Source organism: Ammospiza nelsoni, chromosome 1 (genome assembly GCF_027579445.1).
Source record: "Ammospiza nelsoni isolate bAmmNel1 chromosome 1, bAmmNel1.pri, whole genome shotgun sequence".
Taxonomy (NCBI): Eukaryota; Metazoa; Chordata; class Aves; order Passeriformes; family Passerellidae; genus Ammospiza; species Ammospiza nelsoni.
In genome coordinates, this window is record NC_080633.1 from 82,440,612 (window position 1) to 82,460,375 (window position 19,764).

At 36.8% G+C, this 19,764-nt stretch overlaps 1 protein-coding gene across 5 annotated transcripts in view; it reads left to right on the forward strand.

Annotated features, from left to right (window-relative positions):
• The window catches only part of SEMA5A (semaphorin 5A), a 403,052-nt gene that overhangs the window by 298,788 nt on the left and 84,500 nt on the right, over positions 1 to 19,764 (forward strand). For all 5 annotated transcript variants that reach the window (XM_059472240.1, XM_059472411.1, XM_059472324.1 and 2 more), the window contains one exon: positions 8,073 to 8,280. In XM_059472240.1, the coding sequence (XP_059328223.1) occupies positions 8,073 to 8,280 (208 nt within the window). The remainder of the gene's footprint in view (positions 1 to 8,072; positions 8,281 to 19,764) is intronic.

The window sequence follows — 19,764 nt, forward strand, 5'->3', positions numbered from 1 at the left end:
AGAACATCAATATTTACTTGAAATACAATAGGAAAGAGGGAATACAAAGGAATCAGAGCCAAAGACAAAGAACATAAATCTAAAATATTATGTGTGCTTGCTTTTTATAGAGTATCGTTCAAAAATGCTGTCGTTGCATCCAAGAATTGAAAAACAAAACTGCACCAGATTGCAGAAATACTTGGGGTCTTACCCAGATAAGAATAATTTAATATAGAGTTTTTCTGTGTTTTTCTTCTACTGCTTCCAAAGCTCTCTTCTGAGAAAGAGTCAAACCTTTCCCATTTCCTAAGTTAAGCAGCTGTTTGGTGTTTGAAACCATTAATACACTAAGCACTGTGTGGTATAGCTGTTTGTATATAATTAAAATTAGCTTTTAATAAATATATTAAATTATGCGTATACCTTTTTAACACTTCTTTTTTCTCCTTTCTAATTGCCAAGACATTGGACAACTGAATGTCCCATTTTGAGATTGCTATGTATTGCATATAGTTGGACACAAAGCAGGAAATTTTATTTCATTTGTAGTTGCTTTTTTTAAAATTTAAAGTCTTAGCTTCCCTGCTAATTTTTGTTACCTTCTCTGTCTAAGAAATTACCAACAGAACAGCAATGACCATGGACTTTCCTAAAAGCTTTTAAGCTGTGAAATTCAATGCTGTTATATGGCCAAAGATTCTTAGATTTTTGTTGTTCTCTAACTACGTAAACAACATCTGAAATGCAGAGCCCTTTGATATTGAGCATGGGGAGAGAATGATTTGGTTTAAATTCTGGGATGATAAAAAATTGACACACCCTGTTTTTCTTCCTGTAACATACCTAGAACAAAGATGTTTTTATGCCTGTATTTTACTTCACATGGGGACAAAAACTCCAACACCAAAAATATTCATGGTTTTGTACTAAGGTCTCACATGAACAAAGTGCAAGATTTTTCAAGTCCCAGAATGTAGCACTTTTTAATTTTTTTAAAAATTGCAGCAGTAATTTAATTTACTGAAATTTAATTAGATGTCAATGAGCAATGATTTATGAGTTTTCCAGGTCACTTGCATACTTTTTTTTCCTTCAAGTGTCCTGTAATAGAGTAAGAAAAACTAAGAGATCTGAATAATGGAAAGCTTAATCTTTTCTGTTTCCTGCAAGTGATGGCACAGAGGTAACCAAGATTTTGTGTAGCCATTTTGGTGTTTAAAAATAAATCTCAATATCAACCAGGCAGAACAATTTGCAACATTTCTCAGGGAAATGCAACAAAATTATTTTTTTTTTATTTCCGGCTACAGTATGTCATAGAAGGTTTTGTTATATAGTTACATAATTGCTTTTTTATCTAATAAATGTCCTTTATATCTCAATTTCTCTTAATATCCACCCTTGCCTTGTTGTCATCACAATGATAATACTTGTAATAGTAAGAAAATCACAATGGTTTATTGTTTAAATGATTCATTCATTCTCTGTTAAGCCCACAAAACAGAACATTCAGATTTTTAACCTCCATTTTTGTCTGATAGTTGTAGAAAAATCACATCTATATATTTTATTACACCATCAAAATATATTAAAAATAGAAAAAAAAATTACCTGTCACTAATCAGATGGTTCAAGCAGGTTTCAGATGGAGAGACAAACATTAACCAGCTCTGAAAATAAAGAGAAATTAGAAAAAAGAAATTAAAATCTGCATCTTGATGAAGCATCACAATTACATATTCATTTTGAGATTCACACTTTTCCCTAAAGAAATAATAAATGTACATATAAATATATTTTTAAAAATTAACTTAAAGTTGTAAATTAAGGCCAGAATTTTAAAATCAAACTATATTATTTTTATTTTCTGAATCATTATAGAAGTACTATGCTTACCCATAGTATATATTTAATTTTTAAAGAAGAGTTGAAGCCCTGTCTATCACTTTCCTTTAGACTGGAGTATTCTTGTATTTCAAGTATAAGTATATATCCCAGAAACCTGCAGGTAAAAAAAAAAAAAGTTACAGAGCATGGTTATATTCTCTTGTCTTCTAAACACCCCCTTGCTTTAAACCTAATTGTACCCCACCCCCATGTGCAAAAACAGGTTATAGCCAAAGCTTTAATTATCCATATTCTACTGATGATTTAACTAATTTTGAAGTTATTTTTAGAAAGGGTGGAGAAGAATAGGATTTAAACCCCATTGCATTCTCTGTACCATATGTGTCTTTTTTGATGTTACACAGATTGCTAAATCATAATTCCTAGGCTTCCCCTTTTTAGGCTGAACCAGCTGCTGCATTTGCTGTTCCTGCATCTTTTTTTCTGTGTCGAATGCACTAAAACCCTTATGCAACCTAATACTTTCTGTTCATTGGAATGATTTTCTGCTGTTAGCCAAATGCACATTCTACTATGCAGTAGGGCTTTTTCCAGTTTCTCTGGTGGAGGAGAGCAAATATTGATGATACATTTTTTCATGGTGGCTGAATGGTTATCAATCATCTTGCACATTCTTTGATTATTTTTTGCTATTGCACATTCAGTTAATCAGTTTTATATTTCAATTTGTTATTCTGAAAGACCTCTGCCTTGAAGATGACTCTAATGCCCTATTTTTTGTTGTTGTTTCTATGGTGTTTAATACAAATGTTATATGGTTATTATAACCAGTGTTTATATCTACGTATGGATATTATTACAAGGTGTTTAGCATTAACAGATTTTTTCCTTTAATTTAAACAGTCTTTATACTGTCTTAATGCTTTTGTTTTTCAATGGGAAAAATTATTTGTATAGAACTAATACTATGCAAAACCAGTGTTTAATGGATAAAATCAAATTACTTACTGAATGTAATTTTCCAAAGTCTATTTCAAATTAGACTTCTTGAAAATATAAATAATTCATATTTGTTTCAGCTACATTTGAAAATGTATTCTCTCAAGTCTCCATCTATTAAACTCCCTGGTCATTGTGCTGCCAGATTGTTAAGTTTATCAATGAGTCTGTTTTCACATGTTATGACACACAGAGTAGAGTATTTCTTGCATGGGTGGTATCTTATTCAAGTTTAGTTACAAGCATCTCCTGAGGTTGCAAATGTTGCTTTAGCATCTGTGTGTTGTGTTGACTGCCCCTTTCCATCACACGGACCCCATCCTTCCACCTGATTAAGACATATTATTATTCTGAAGAATGTTTTGTGGGAATTTTGAAAAACAGACCTGTAGTTACACTGACAGTTTATAGTTTAAATTATATTTTGCTGTTTCTTTAGATTTTTCTTGGTATATGTAAGGAGATTTTCAGATTTGTAAAGGCACCTTGTTGTGCTCAGAAAATGCAGGATTGTTTGTTAAGTCTTAAATACAGGCATACAGCTGTCCTGAAGAGATATTTGAGACTATTATTAGTTTATTTTGCTTACAACTCATTTAGTTGAGAAGACAGCAGTGATTTTAGCTACATTAATGATATATGATACTGTAGGCTTCTCTTCTGAAAACTATTGGTTTGGATTCTGTCTCCTGGTGCTGGTTTAGTTGCTTTCTGGAGACCAACCCACTCTTCAAGGTACAATGGCAAGAGTTAAGATTGAAAGTTCTTCCCTCTCAAAAAGAAATGGGTAAAGATTTTTTCTCTTCTTTTGAAGCAGTGAAATGCACTTACTTCTATACTGCCTCGTGATGATTTGTTTGCTCAAAGAAAGCAGCAATATTTTGTAAACGTAACAGCTCAAATATTTATTCTCCTTTATAGCAAGAGTTTGCTAAAGCTTCCTTGAGTGGTTTTATTTCTGTTAGGAAACTCAGGGAATTACAAGTTTATTAGTTTGTTGCATCTGCTGTTTGCTTTGTATGTTCATTTTCTGTTTCGTTGCTGGTACCACCAAAGATGTTATAATGATTCCAGCTGAATTCTTGCAGTGTTTTCCATTGCTGGCTATGATTTACACCTCTTACATCTTAAAATTATTTTTTGCTTTTAGAAATCATCCTTTCATTTTGTCCAATTATAATTTTGTTCTTTATAGACTTTATGGCCTCCAAGCATGTTCTCTAAAACTCTCAGGTTCTCCATGCAGTTCTTCATAGCAATATTTCAACAATAATTTTTCTCTTCATTCCCAGTGATTAGATTTCTAATGTTCAGTTGCTGGTTTTGCAAGTCTCTTTAAAACTGCTGCAGTAAAAACTAACAAAGCACATTATTTACTCATTCTCATCAATGTCATTGTCTTTTACTACTCCTCTATATAGTTGGCCATCCTTAAAAAAAGGCTGTCAGGTGTCTGGATCTATCCCAGTATGTCTTGCTTACAGGATGCAAAGATGCCATTCATTTGAATTCTTAAATGGCTGTTAGGCTCAGGCTTGACATTTGTGATGAAACTGCAGCTTTCCCTCTGTCTGTGGCAATAAAGTTGCATCCATTAAGTTGCTCTGTGGTTACTAGCCTTCTCTGCTGTTTCTTGGCCGAAGTGGACACTTAGTTTGATTGTATAACTAAATATTCACTTGAAAGATTATGACAGATCTAAAAAACTCCATGTCCTAGAGCCATGTTCCAGACTTATTTTTTCCCTACTTTTTTTACACCCTGTTTTGCTTTGCAACTGTGGTGTGAAAATGGCCAGACAGACAACACCTTTGAAGATGGGACTTCTACAAGTTCTTTAGGAAATCTGCAGTCTTTGTTGGAGGCTGTGCACAGTGTTGCAAACATTGTAGTAGATTTGGAAACAGTGGAACAAAACCCCTGGTTTTTGAAAGCGTGGAATCACTGGCTATGATTTTCCACTGTAAGGAAGTCTGATATAGCCATGTTGCATGCTAGTATATTTTAAGGATGTTGATAGCTACACACCCTAGCTATGCACCATAGACTGGCGAACAAAACACAAATTAAATCTGTGCTGTCTCAAAGTTGTGGAGTAAAACCAGATCCTCACCCTAGTTGGCCTCCCAGGTGGTCCTTGCAAAATCAAAGTCATACACAGTAGGAATTTAAGGCAGAGAAGATAGGTTGCAGAAGTCAGAATCAAGGGAATTTATTGAGGCAGATCTCAGGTAACATTCTATTCCTTTTTGTTGAGTTTGCATATGACCCACATTGCTCCTGAGAAGAGCAGTGTTTTTTCCTGATAATCTGTGGCATCTCAAGCCCTGTTTCTTCAATTGAAGCTCAGTCAATTGTGACTTCCAACATTTCTGAGTGCTGAACCTCTTAGACAAGAAACGAAAAAGAAATGGTTTGGGAGATGCTGAAAGAGAGCAAAAGGAAATATGAAGAATGAAGAATGTATGCCAAGATAAGAAGGAAGAACAAGAACAATGACAGATGTCTTGGGGAAGGCATTAGTGCTGCAGTTCTCAAAGTGAGAATATTTTATTTCTTTCTGGGGTGGTATGCTGCTGTAACCATGATCTCCAGGTCATACACTTGAATAAAAAGAACTGTAAGTTTGCCATCTATAATAAACGAGCCACATGAAACAGAAAGTATTTGTGTTTGATCATATTCTCCTGTCCAAAGCTGTATTTCTAAATTGAATGTGTTTGTAGGCATAGGGGAGGGAGGCCTCCAGTCATGTGTTTTTTCTTTTCCTGGGGAAGGTGACAGCAAATGATTCAGTCTGTAGATGCCAGACCCAGCACAGTGGTAAGAAGAAATATTAGTCTGTAGAAGAAGCACATGCTGAATGTGTGTGTACCTGATTTTTGTCTCTTGCAGGAAAACTGTGACAAGCCAAGTACAATGTGTCGTGAATCATTCTGAATCTGTTGTCTGCCAGTTAGCATGTGATATAGAGTTGCACTGACTGATCTATAAAGCAATACCAATTAATTTACATCTATAAAATGATCTCACTGCTGCTTCTTCTTCTTAGTACATGTTTCCAACTGCTGTGCTCAAAAGAAAATAATTTCTCTTTCATTCAGTAATTAACACAGTGTTGTGGTTTAACCCCAGCCAGCCTCCATGTACTACACAGCCCCTCACTCACCCCGCTCCCCTCCCCTCAGCACAAACCCAAAACACAGCCCCATACCAGCCACTGGGAGGACAATTAATTCTGCCTCAGCCAAAACAGGAACATACAGGCAATGAAATTTTGGGACAAGTCTCAGACCATATTTTGACCATGAAACTTGCTGTAATTATAGTCAAGATTTTGCATCCAGTAATCATCAGTGCAAACATTGCTTGTTATGTTGTTGAGCTGAGCTGCTCATTGCTTAATTGTGGGGCAAAACTGACTGTTGGCAACAATTTAATTAGGTTTTTGAATATGTCTGTTTTAGATTGTTTGGGAAAAAAAGTAATCATCAAATTAGATATTTTAATATCAAAAAGGTTAATAAAAATTAAAATTGTCATTTACTGAAAGTTTTTTCCTAAAAATGGTCAAGCATGTTTATATCAAAAAAGGAGAAAAATGTAAACAGGTATATGAAGTGATTATGTTAAAACCTGAGAGGTTAGGCAGAAGATTTTAACATGCATACATGATTTGGTATGATCAAAATTTTTCTATGGACCAAGAGGAATCCATTTTATACACTGAGCTAATAATTTATGGTTTATCTAATTCATTTTGACTGTTCAATAGAAAAAATAATATTATGTAATGTTTGTTATATCTTATGCATAAATTTCCTATTGACTTCCCCTGCTATTTGATATACGCTCTCCTTGCGAATACTACTCCAGGTCTTAGAATTGAATACTCATTCTTTCATAGGAAAATGAGGAGCTTTTAACAGTCATCTTGCTTCTCTCCTCTTGAGGCTGCTTTTTTGTATTTTCTTACAGTTGCTTATTTGCTGTTCCTCACCACTTCCCAAGCAAAGTCTGGGAATGTCGTGTTGCCCTCCCTCAGCCCAGTTACCCTGGAGGGTTCAGTGGCTGTGTAGAGGTGCCAGCCCTTGGCCTCAGGTGGAGCTGGTGGGTGGGGGACACAGACGTGTGGCCACCAGGTGTTCCCTGCCATGGATAAAAGCAGTACTCGCCAAGCCAGGGCCAGCCACATCCTGAGAGTCTGCACTGCCAACTCTGAGCCAAACCTCTGGCCTTGTGCTAGGGATGGCAAACCCCCTGTTCTCTGCACTGCAGAACAAAGCATCCTTTTTGACCATGAAACTTGGCCTTCCCAAACATCCCCTTGCCATTATTATCAACTCAAAAGGGAAGTCTTTCAAGACTTTAGCGCTTATCTCTGTGTCTGTTTGCAATATTGGATCTTTAATAGTTCCTATTGCTGGCACATAAAAGATTACATAATGCTGCAGCTCCCTAAAATATTTATCAGTGTGAGAACGTGATCCTTTGTGTTCAGAACAAATGTACTTTGATATTTTTAAATTATTTTAAAACTTTGCAAGAGTGAGTCATAAATGTTATCATATACTCTGACACTTGTTTTCAATGCGTTACTGTCTTTCCTGAGAAATCACATTAAGAATGGAAGTGAAGAGTGAATGCTAAAAGCTGTGATTTTGCAGAGGTTAAAATCAGGATAAGTAAGAAGAAGAGGTTCAGCCTCATTCATTCATATTCACCTAGACTCAAGACCTCCACATAGTCATGTACATGTGCTTTATTAAATGAATGTGATACATATCTAAACTCCATAATTTTAACACAAAGAATACTAAAACAAACTGGGGGAATTATGGAATTTAATGCTTTTAAAACAATGCTTTCAATATAGTAAAGTGTAGGACAGTCCTGAAGACTGAAGTCAGTAACCCTTGGCATGAATGTGCATTTATCAAGCCAGACTTTGAAATCTTGTTTTCTTGTGACTACTGCTCTGAAGGCTGTTCTGCACTAATAACTTTTTAACTTTTTTTCCTTTTTTTCTTTTTTTAATGCATTGCATCACATGAAAACAGCCTTTAGTTTTCTAAGTTCTTTTAACTGTACTATAATGCATAAGGAAACTTCAGTCAAAATAATCCTGCATTCTTAAGCTTCATTGAAAACATCCAACGCAAAGATTTTTTCACTGAATGACACCAAACAGGTAGAATTGCCAGTGTGATTTTTAGTAACTCATTTTCCTCTTGCCTTTTCAGACTATGGCACTATTAAGAAAGTACTTGCCCCAGTGAACCAGACTTCAAGCAGCTGCCTGCTTGAGGAAATTGAACTCCTGCCGAAAAGTCAGCGAGAGCCCATCAGGAGCCTTCAGATCCTGCACAGCCAGAGTGTCCTTTTTGTGGGCCTTCAGGAACACGTGATTAAGGTCCCCCTGAAGAGATGTCTCTTTTACAAAACATACAGGTATGAAGAATCAGCTAGCTTTATTTGACTGGAAAAAAATACGTGCAGGGGTTGGAGAAAAATGGGAAGGATAAATGTCTGCAATTAGGAATCCAAATTAATTGTCTCTCTCAACAATTACTTCCTGTGTACCCTGTCTATCAAAAGTGGCTCTGAATACTTGTACTAACTTGTTAGGACTAGATGAGGCTCTCGAAGAATTGAAGTGTCATTATGTAGATTTTAAATTGTGAAGTGAAACAGTAAGAAATGTTTTATATAGAAAACAGTTATCTGGTAAAGTGCCATATAGCTGCTGGTTTAATATATTTAAAGCTTGGGACTTGAACAAATGTAGGGGGTTTTTTTTGGTTTTTTTTAAAGCCATTTTATAACTGAATAAACAATATCTCTTTGAACTCAGAAACAAATTGGGTTGCATGAACTGAGAATCAAGAACACTTGGAAAAGTGACTATTTAAAGATAGTGTTGATCAGCAAACTGTAATGTAAAAATCTGAATATTCTACTAGGTAAAAGGGCTATGCAGCCAACAATTGTTCAACCAAAGAAAGAGGTTAACTTACAAATAATCACTTGGTTGTAGACTGTATTATGATAGTTAAGGAACTTAAAGTTCAGCACACAGCTTTTTAATAGGGTATCTGAAAATACATCTGAGCTGCAAAACATGCTATTGGAGATTGTTCATTTCATCCAGTTAGTTGTACCTTCTCTTTGGTAGTGTGTTCCTGGTAATTCAGTGAGATTGTTTTGTGTTACATCACATGGACACTCGTGAACCAGTCATGAGGTTTTGAGAACCATGACAGAGACATGTGGTTGGTTTTTTACCTTGTTTTAGCTTCACCTTTTTTAACATATATTCCTCTGAAAAACTGGGCTTTTAAAGGAGGTAGAAAGGCTGCCAGTTGCCTCTCTTGGCTGCTACACTTAGGCTCACAGAGAGATTATTTGTGCACAGAGATATTACACCTCCCCTAAAAGGCAGCGTGACCATTCACAGGTAGAGACATTTCTGGCTGTCACAGGGACCACACAGTTGGTCACAGCAGGGAGGTGACCACGGGACACAGGTGTAATAAAGGTGTGGCTTGGTGACAGTGGAAGGACATTTCAAAGGGACCTGGCTCACCATGGGAATTTGTACCATGCAGAAAGCCAGTGAAAGGCTACTGGGTTGAAAACAAGACTGAAGGTAGAGGTGTGCCCTAGAGAACCTGGTCCCTAGAACCAGGGAAGGGAAGAATTCTACCTTTCAGTTTTTTTACCAGCCTGTTTTTTGTTTATGCTGTCTTATGTAGCATATTTTTGGCATTTTCTATTGAAATAGAAGAACACTTTAGGCCCCATTGGAAGTCCTGCAAAGCTTACTTTAGGGAAAAGTTTTATATGGGCAAGTCTCTGCTTCAAGCATTTTCTTGGCTTAGTGGTCTACATAGGATCAAGTTTCAGTTTCCATGGCAATTTCATCTTTCCTTGCTTCAGAGAGCTGAAAAAGGATGTGTGGTGGTGAGTATTTACACCAATCCTGTAGTCCACTTTGGACATTTCAAGGCTGGTGCCTCACTTTGTTTGTAATGAGGAGTGAAGGCCCAAGGTCCCTGCTACCTCTGTTTCTCTCAGGACGATTCCAAGGCGTGTCAATTTTATTCCAGCTGCAAAGCCCAAACATGCTTCTGCCCTTGCAGGGTAGGACTGCTGTTTCAAATCCCAGACCCCACGCGTGGCTGCAGGCTATTCATTCCTCTCCCTGTGTGAGCACTGGGATCTAATTGTCTGATTTTTAAAATTTCTTTTAGAACAAAAGAAAACAAAACAAAAAGAAGTGGTGCCTTTTCCACTTTACTGAGAACAGTAGTTAAATGCCTCAAATACTGCTCAAATGATAATTTATTCCTCTGCCCAGAGGTATATGAAGTCTCATCTTCCAGTGGAATGATTTATTTAAAAGTAGATAAAATGATTCCTTGTGGGGTTTTTCAATCATGTCTTTTTTAGTTGTATGACTTCTCTTGTAGTAATTAAATATTCATTGCACCAAAAGACTTGCCATCCTTGCTTTCTTCTTGGTTAAACAGTTCACCATCAATTCTAGGTCTGCTTTGTGAAAAAGGAGAGGATTTAGAGATGTGATCCAGACAAAAAAAAAGGAATTTACTTGTCATCTATCATTAGGGACTCAGATTATTTGAAGAATGCAGATGTAATCTTTCACTCACCTATAATTTACTTTTGGTTTGACTAATTTTTTCCTGGCTTATGCTGGATTTCTTTTTTTTTTTTTTTTTCTTCTTTTTGCATGTGGACAGAATACAAGTAGATTACTTGGAGCTATACATTTTTCCAGGCATTGAAGCATCTAAAACCTGCTCATTGCGTTTCTGGTGCTTTAATATTCACATTTTTCTATTATGTTGCTAACTATTACCTCTATACTGTAGCAATGGGAAAAAAGAATAATGGGTAAACCTTCCCTAAGGTAATGCCTTGGAGCATAGTGGTTTTTGGGGATTTTTGTATTAATATTACTTTATATATTGACATTTATCATACTTAGGTCTGTATAACTGTGCCAAAGCTTAATTCTGAAATTCCATCAGTGATAAATTGCATCAGTAACTAGAGTCTCTTCCCCAGATCAAGGACATGCACTCTTCAGTATCCACTTCACATAATTATTGAGGAGTGGGCCATGCTTGTGTATGAATAACAGCCTTTAAAAAGTCAAAATGTTGAAGAGTGCTACCTCACTTGCTCCTTTTGTGTAAATGGCAGAGTGCTCAGTGCCTAATCTTATCTAATCTCTTTGTTTAGGTTTCTTGCTGGCTTTCAGACAGTACAACTTCAGTCTCTCTGTTGAGCAGACTCTTTCATGAGCTAATATCTCAATGCCGAGATAATTTTCTTGAAATTGTCCGTTGTAATTGTTTTTCATTATTCCTCGCTTCATCTTCCCACAGTAGCCTCTAAAACATGTGTTGTTGCTCTTATTTGTAGTTTATTATGTCTCTTTAATAATCACTCTAATATGCTCTGCACATCAGAAGTCTGTTCCTCCAGCACTTTTCAGTGGTGGAGAAACCCTGTGACCTGCTGCTGCTCTGACAGATATTCCATCTGCTTCAGCACACTCCAGTCATGATTCTACTCCTATAAATACTGCTAGCAAAGGCTCTTGAAAATATATTCGGAGGTGAATGTTTTGGGGGGTTTTTTGTTTTGGTTTTTTTTTGGAGTTTTTTATGTTTCGTTTTGGTCTTTTTTTTTTTTTTTTTTGTGTTTGAAGTGCAGTTTTCTGCACTTTATTACTGTGACAACAGACCTTACCGTGGGCAAAACCTGTTGTCACACCCATAGTTTAGGTTGCTCAGCACTTTCCATTATGCCCTGATGATTATGCCCATCATTCATCAGTTTCCCATGCCAGTTATTTGGATTGCCAGTTTCCATGGGCGGCAGGTGGAGGATATCTCATGCAGACTTCTGCCAATGCCTGAATAGTTTTGAACATCCTGTCATAATTGTGCTGGTTTTGAGAGTCAGCTAGAGAAAAGTAATTTGGGATGTGCCAGTACTTTGGAAAATCAGTTCTCAAAAAAACCTGCCATCTTCAAGGTGCAGGAAGCAGCAGAGCAGTTACATAAATTTGGTTCTCCTTAAGGAAAATCTCTAAGGTTTGACCAGGTTATTATCACCTAGGTATTGCAATTCACACATTTATCAAACTTTTATAGAAATCCATCAATGAGATTCACTGGAGCTATTTTCACAGATGGATTCTCCATCTCTCTCTACTTCTTCAGAGTTGAGTAGGCCAAGCATGAAGCACAACTGACTTTTAAATATGTGCTAATTAACTCTAATGTGAGATAAAGATAATAATTATCATGATAAGATAACATAAACACTCTAAAATTTCAGTTTCTGTGTTTCACTTTGAAGGTTCTATGTATCCATAATTAGGAATAAGATCTGTAGTATGGGGATAGAGACTTTGTACCCTGAATCAAAGAAACAGCTTTCTTTTGTTGGCAGCTGTAGCCTTTAAAAACAACCCCTGGTGGCAGTGATTTTTTTCTCGGGCAAATTTGTCAAAGTTATACTTTATACTGGCATTTTCAGTGCATTAGTTCTGAAAGGACAACAGAAGTCTATATCAGCCCAATGTTCTTTAAAATCTTACCAAGCAAGGGTCAAGGATTGGTATTTCTGATGGAAGATAGATTTCACACACTTGAAAGGCTTGAAACCTAATCTTGCTATGATGTTATGTCTAAGTAAATAAATAGTGCCATCTGCTAAAAGCTGTACAAATAGTGACTTCTCTGACATAAAAAAACCTGCCAACTTCTGGAAATTTTTTGAGTATTTTTTTTTACAATATATACCTAAAATACTACTAGGTCACAAGCTTGTCTTGCTAAGTAATGTTATCATAGCTATTCTACTATAACTAGCCTTTTGCTCTTTGAACTTCTTTATTCTTATTTTGGTGTCTTTGTGAGCCTTCAGTTAAGCAATCTGTACATACAAGAAAACTCTGTCAGCAAAATGCTAAAAAGAGTACTGAATTAACTAATAGAAGAAAACAATATACTTATTTCATTCCTAGAAGTCCAGTAAGATCATTGATTTAAGTATTTCAGCCACTTTTGCATTCCTTTATTTTGCCCTAGCTGTAGATTTTGCATCCTCTGAAGTACCCTCACACTCAGGAACCTGTTTTCCTGGTAGCAAACATTCTATAACATTAAATAGTAAAATAATTATTCCTATATACTGATATAGGGTAGCTATACATTGACAAGCTAATAACAAGTATGTGGTCTAAACCATTGCTAGGTGGTCATGTGTCCAGGAGAGCTTGCCAACAAATGGGATTGAAATTGCTCTTTGGAAATAATCATTCCAAAGTATTTCTTTTTGGGTATTCAGGTGGATTTCCTGATTTCAAAATATGCAGGCTTTATTCCAGTTTAAATATGAGAAGTCTGCTGCTGCATTATAATGGCAGAACCACATGAGGACTGATCTGAATTAGTGATTCCAGAGTAATATTCCAGAATCAGAGTCCTCATAAATTTCCCAGACTGGGATAAACCATACTCCTGTCTGCAAGCCTAGATTATAAGCACATATTAAAAATGGCAGTTCTTTTTTTTGGGGTATGAGATACACTGAAAAGTTATGTTCAGTAGGTGTCAACTTACAGACACTATTAAAGTTAGCAGAATTATGAAATAAGCAGTTTTAAGTTTTTTGCCCTCAAAAGTAGTAGAATATTAGTCCCATACTGCAGAGGGAATAGCTTGACCTTTTCTGCATCTGTGAAGATGAAAGCTTTTGCAGAAAGTGTCTATCTGTCCTGCAAAATGCATTAGAGACAAACTGTTCATTGACATTTTGCTGCCCCTGAAATTTTAGTGACAACCCTTTAAAGTGTGATCTAAGTATGTATGTATGTATGTATGTATGTATTGTGTTGTAAGCAAATATTTTTGTCAAACAAGAATTTTACAGCCTCCTCCCAATGTATTTCTTGAAGTAGCCTTATGAAGGAGAAAAAATGTGTTTTGCATTTAGTTTGCAAAGATGTAAGTAAACCAGATAGACTTGACTGCATATTTGCAATTCAGATTTTATTAGTAGGATATTGTTTTAAACAAAAAAGTGACCTAAGAAAGAAAAATTTAAAACAGTCCTGTGGTTTTCATATATCATTATGTAATTAATTTTGTTGCTTTAAAATATCAAAAGATTCAGGAATTCTAAGTTCAGTGTGTTTACTCTTAGTAACTGTAGTTCTTATGGGCAAGTTCAGGAAGTGGGGGTTGGACAAGTGGACAGTGAGGTGGGTAGGGAAATGGCTGAATGCCAGCTCTCAGAGGATTGTGATCAGTGTCACAGTCTAGTTGGAGGCCTACTGGTGTCACCTAAGGGTCAGTACTGGGCCCAGCATTGTTTAACTTTCATCAGTGACTTGGCTGAAGGGACAGATGTCTCCCCAGCAAGTTCTCTGACGACACAAAGCTGGAGGAGTGGCCGATACTCCAGAAGTCTGTGCAGCCCTGCAGAGGGACCTTGGCAGGCTGGAGAGATGGGTGGAGAGGAACCTTCTGAAATTCAGCAAAGGCAAGTGCAGGTCCTGCAGCTGGGGAAGAATCATCCCAGGCTGGAAAGCAGCCCTGGGGAGAAGGTCCTTCTAGACCTATTGGACCAGTTATCCATGAGCCAGCCGTGTGCCCTGTGGGCCAGGAAGGCCAGTAGTATCCTGGCCTTCCTGGCCTGCCAGGGCACATGGGAAGAGCCGTGCCAGCAGGCCAAGGGAGGTGATCCTGCCCCTGTAGTCTGGTTAGGCCGCATCAGGAGTGCTGTGGGCAGTTCTGGACTCCTCAGGACAGGACAGACATGGAGCTCCTGGAGTGTGTGCAGCGGAGGGCAGCGAAGATGAGTAGGATCTGAAGCATCTCTTCTCTGAGGTGAGACAGGGAGTTGGATCTCTTCAGCCTTGAGAGGAGGACACGGAGAGGAGATTTATCGATGGGTATAAATATCTGAAGGGAGGGTGTTGAGAGGACGTTGTGAAAATCGTCTTTCACATTTGATCCATATCTAGTTACTTGGAGGCAACAACATTCAGTGAATTGTGTAATATAAACAACTTTTATACACAAATTTCTGATTCTGGATTTGATGGAAGGACCTTGTGGGTTGAAGGCCGCTATTTTCAGTGATTTTGCAAGATTGAATTGTATCTAAATGTATTCGGAGTTTGCTACAAAAATTATAATTAGAGGAAGCAATGGTAGTCTGCTCAGAGTGTCTGAGATGATTAAAGGATTTGATTTTCTTACCAGTTCAGGTGAGAGTTAAGCAGTATTCTCAATATTTGACATGCATCTTAGCTTGAGCTACTTGGGATTTTATAAGTTGTGTCCCTACCATTTATTTTCTTCTGGATCATTCATCTGTGTCTTTAGATGCCCGTTCTTCATTGCCCACACATATATATGTATACAGCTGCAAAACCAGTAGTAATGAAAACACTGATAGGTACCTTTGTCTGGTATCACATTCATGTATTCATTCAGCAATGGATAGAACTCTGCATCTGGAGCATGAGACAGGCTTATAGCTTCAGTTTTCTGTTTGAGTTTGCAGTGATGAATCTGTCTTCTGCAAAATAAGATGATGACCCTGGTTCAGTTTCTGATATACAAAGTGTCAGGTCACATTTGGTGGTAATGGGGACTATGTAGGCATGGGTATTTCAGTAGAAATTATTGAAAGGGTCAGGAGACTCAGTTCTTTGAAATGCTGTGTATAGAATGTAACAGAAAATGTTTCTTGAACAGTCTCAGAAGATGCACCTCTTGCATTTATATATATTGTATGAATAAAATGTTACAGTTCAAGAGGATACCTGATTAGCACTTTCATATTCATATGGGAATATATTTCCACCCTCAAAAGAAATTGAAAATCTCTTTGAAATTAATGATATTATGATACAGTTTTTAAACTTAAGGGGTTTTTTGTTCTTTGGAACACTCATAAATTCTTTTTAGTCTAAAAGTCTATTGGATTTTTAACATATTTTGCTCTGAATTGTGTTTAATTCTGCCTTATTTTCTGACTCAATAAATCATCTCAAATATAACTGAAGTAGGACAATTTTTCTGGCCTACTTGATGATAATTTTAAAATAGCTGAAGAATAACCTGACTTTTACTGACTTGCTTTAGAGCGAGGTGGCTTACGGTTAGTTGTCAGTCAAATCCCATTGCTAAAGTGTAGCACCACTGCCAAATGTGTGCCTTGCAGGAGACACACTCTGCTACCTATCATTTACATTTGGTAAAAAAATGTGAAGTCACAACACAGAGCAAAATTAGCGTCAGTCAGGAGAAGCCAAAGGCTGTTGAATGTTCTTGCAGAGAGTGCTAACTTGATAGGGTAAGTGGCATCAAGATTCTTCAAATGATACAGTTTAATTTAATTCCTGAATTTCCTTCCTGGACAAAAGTGCCAGTTTTAGCAGTGCTGGGACAAATCATGTGAAGTCTTAGAGATGTGAGCTGGTGCCGACTGGGATTAACAGACAAAACACTCATTCTCTGCTGAAACTGAGATGTAAAGTATACTTCTAGAGACAAGATGACAAAATATATTATCCAGCTCTGCTATTTGCCATGTGACAGTCTGAAAGGGCCCTGTCAAACGAAATACCTAATACCTACTTTAAAATTTATGTATTTTTTCAATAGTGGCACCTAAAATGACTTTAATTTAGACAGAGATCTGTGAGGAAAAGGAGATAAAGATCTATAGTGGTATCTGATTTTTGACATTCCTTAGTTACAAAAAATTGACATAAATTTGACAGCCATGTTCTATAGTTTCTTTTGTTATTTCATGTACACATTGAAGCTGTTCCTCTTACTGCTGTGTCTTGGGAGAGAGGTTCATGAAAAAAGACTTAAGCAGTATGAAATTTTCTTAAGGACACATAACTGCAAATTAAGTCCCTTTAAATTTCCCATTTCAGGTAGAAGTTCTGATTTTTTTATACTTACAAGCTTTATTCTATCTGATTTTTTATCTGTTAACTTATTTTTTATCTGTTTCTCTGTTTTATCTAGGCATAGGAGATAAAAATTATTAGCTGCTTGTCCTCACACATTAAATCAAAGGAATCATCCCTCAAAGAAAAGAAAATGGTTTTAAAAGGTGACATAATTAGGCAGTAAAGATAAAACCTTACCCTCATATTACCTCGCTCTTTTAAATTTTAAAGAATTTATATCTGCTTTTCAGAGATATAGGTGATCTGAAAAAAAAGAAATAAGAAAACCCTGTGAGATGTGAGGCAGGGTGGAGAACAGAGAAGAATTGTTGTGCCAATACCTGAGAGCAGGGCAGCTATTTAAGTCAGATCCTGCCACATCTCTTGAATATGTCTGACACAGTGAGCTAAAGGAGGTTGATGATACTGAATTACAGTTTTCTTGGTTTGTTTTTTTTTTTTTTTTTTCTGTCTGGATATAAGATTTAAAAAATCAAACTATTTATAATATGAGACTTAAACATAATAATGTCTGGGACAAACAATTAGCACATTAGTGAAAAAAATCTCAGCAAAACTAGAGTTTCTCATGTGAGGAATATTTCTCTGAAAATATTTCTTGTTGCTTTGTTTGAAATAGTTCATATGTTTAGAGGATTAATTTCTGTATTGTAGCGTAAAGAAAACTATGACTGAAGAATAGTAATGCCTCTAATTTGTGGAGGAAGTTATTCCTCTTGCATCTGCATGAGGTTAGCTGAGTTACTAACTTCTTAAAATGATAAGTTTCATGTGCTCAGTGGATCTTTTTAACTAATTCTGAGAAGGTTCACCTCATTGTACCTTGCTGCAGTGCGGTCCAAACCTGGTCAGTTACTGGAAAAACCCCACTCAGTGTTCACAGAGTGATCAAACATTCTTTGTCATAGCAGTACAAGAACTTTCTTTTCTTTCTAGGATCTGTTCTGATACCAGAAAATTGTAAGGACAGTCAAAATATGCTTCTAGCACCTTTCTTAAAACTTCGGAGTGACTTATAATGAAAGTTGCAAGTCTTTCTGATTTGCTTGATTTGTAGTAAAGTGAAAACCAAAGCAAAAGAGGATATGGGGTCTAAGACCAGAGTGGGAGAAGGATCAGCTTACTCCCACTAAAGAGGGAGTATGGTTCTAAGTGAAAGCATATTTCAAAAGACTTTGAAATATTTTTGTTTTTAATAAAAAGTTTCTAAAGCATAATAACTGAGTTTATAAATATGAACACTTTGAAGTTAGAAAATTGACCACTTCAGCTTTGAGGCACACATTGTCATTTCAGTGTTACCATTGCTAACATTGCCAGTTGTGCATTGTCAGCCTTGAATTCATTTTTGTATTATTTTCTCATCAAAGACATGCTTAATCAGATACTCAGAAGGAGAATACTGTACATCACAACTTGCAAACTTTGGAAGACCAAGACACTTAAAACTTCCCATAATTTGCATTAATGTTCATTCTCACTTTCTAGATAGTTAAATGGAAACATGTGTAGCCTGAGTTACAAAAGCGCTAAGCGCTCACAGCTGCAGGAGCCAACAGTGGGAACTCTCTTCTGAACAGCAAATTCCCTAAACAAGGAGGTTTATCTTTGGGCTGGAATCCTGATTAGGGGTATCCATACCCATTTTGACTGTTATGCCTCTTAGATTGCACTCCTTTTGCAGATGAGAACTATGCTCCCACATGGTACTGGTAATCCACATTGCCAAGTGGAATGTGGAAGTGAATTCTTTGAAATTTATAATTATGGTATTTTGGAATAACACTCCAGGGAATTAGTAACTCTGCATTTGGTCAGGTGTTAACATGGAAGTACATGAAGAGTGCCAGAGATAAATAGAAATATAAATAAAACACATATATTAGTTAGGACAGAATCACAGAACACTTGAAATTGGCAGAGGTCTCTGACGGTCATCTGGTCCAGTGCTTGCTGGGCCTCCTAGAACCAGTTTTCCAGGGACGTGTCTGGGTGGCTTTGGAATATCTCCAAGGAAGGAGATTCCAGAAGCTCGCTGGGCTATCTGTGCCATTGGTCAGTCACTCTTTCTGCAACAGTGTCTTCTGATGTTGAAGGCTCCGGTGTTTCAGTTGGTACCCATTGTCTCTGGTCCTGTCACTGGGTACCACTGAAGACCCTGGATCCTTTTCTTTGTGTTCTCCCTTTAGGGTTTTGTACATATTGATGAGATCCTCTCTGAGCCTTCTCTTCTCTAGGCTAAACAACTCTCCCAGCTCTCTCAGCCTCTCCTCACTGGAGAGGTGCTCCTGTTGTTTAATCATCTCTGTGACCCTTCAGTCAACAGATGTGATGGGAACAGATAATTAAAGAGAGAAGGATAATGCCCATGGATTTGAGTTGAACAAAAATTATCAGTCTAACATTTTTTACAATCTAGAAAAAATGTTTAAATGCATTATTTTTTATGTGTAATTTACAGGTATTTTTACAAGTGTTAAACCAATTATATTGTGCTTCACTATAATGGGTGTTCCACCTCCTCTCTTTCGGATTTTTAGCTATGAAGCTGCAGACCTATTGCCTGGAATGTTGATGCTAGACCTTAGCAAGAGAAGCCTGCTATTTGTTAGAGAAATGAACTTCTGATTTTCTACAGTGGATGTTTCAGAGTCTGTATTAAACTGGACTACCATCCTTCTCTGAGACCCATTTCTTTCCCTCCTCTTGTGCCCCTAAGAGAGAGTGTTGAGTGCAGCATGTGATATGCAAAAGGTGTGATGGCAGCCACCAGTGCCCCTTTGAACTAACTTCCAGAAATTTTATACAAGTGCAGAAAACAGATCAGAAAGTTTTCTAATTGATTTCAGAGAGCAGACACTGTCCTCTGATTTCTGAAAAAGATGATATCTACA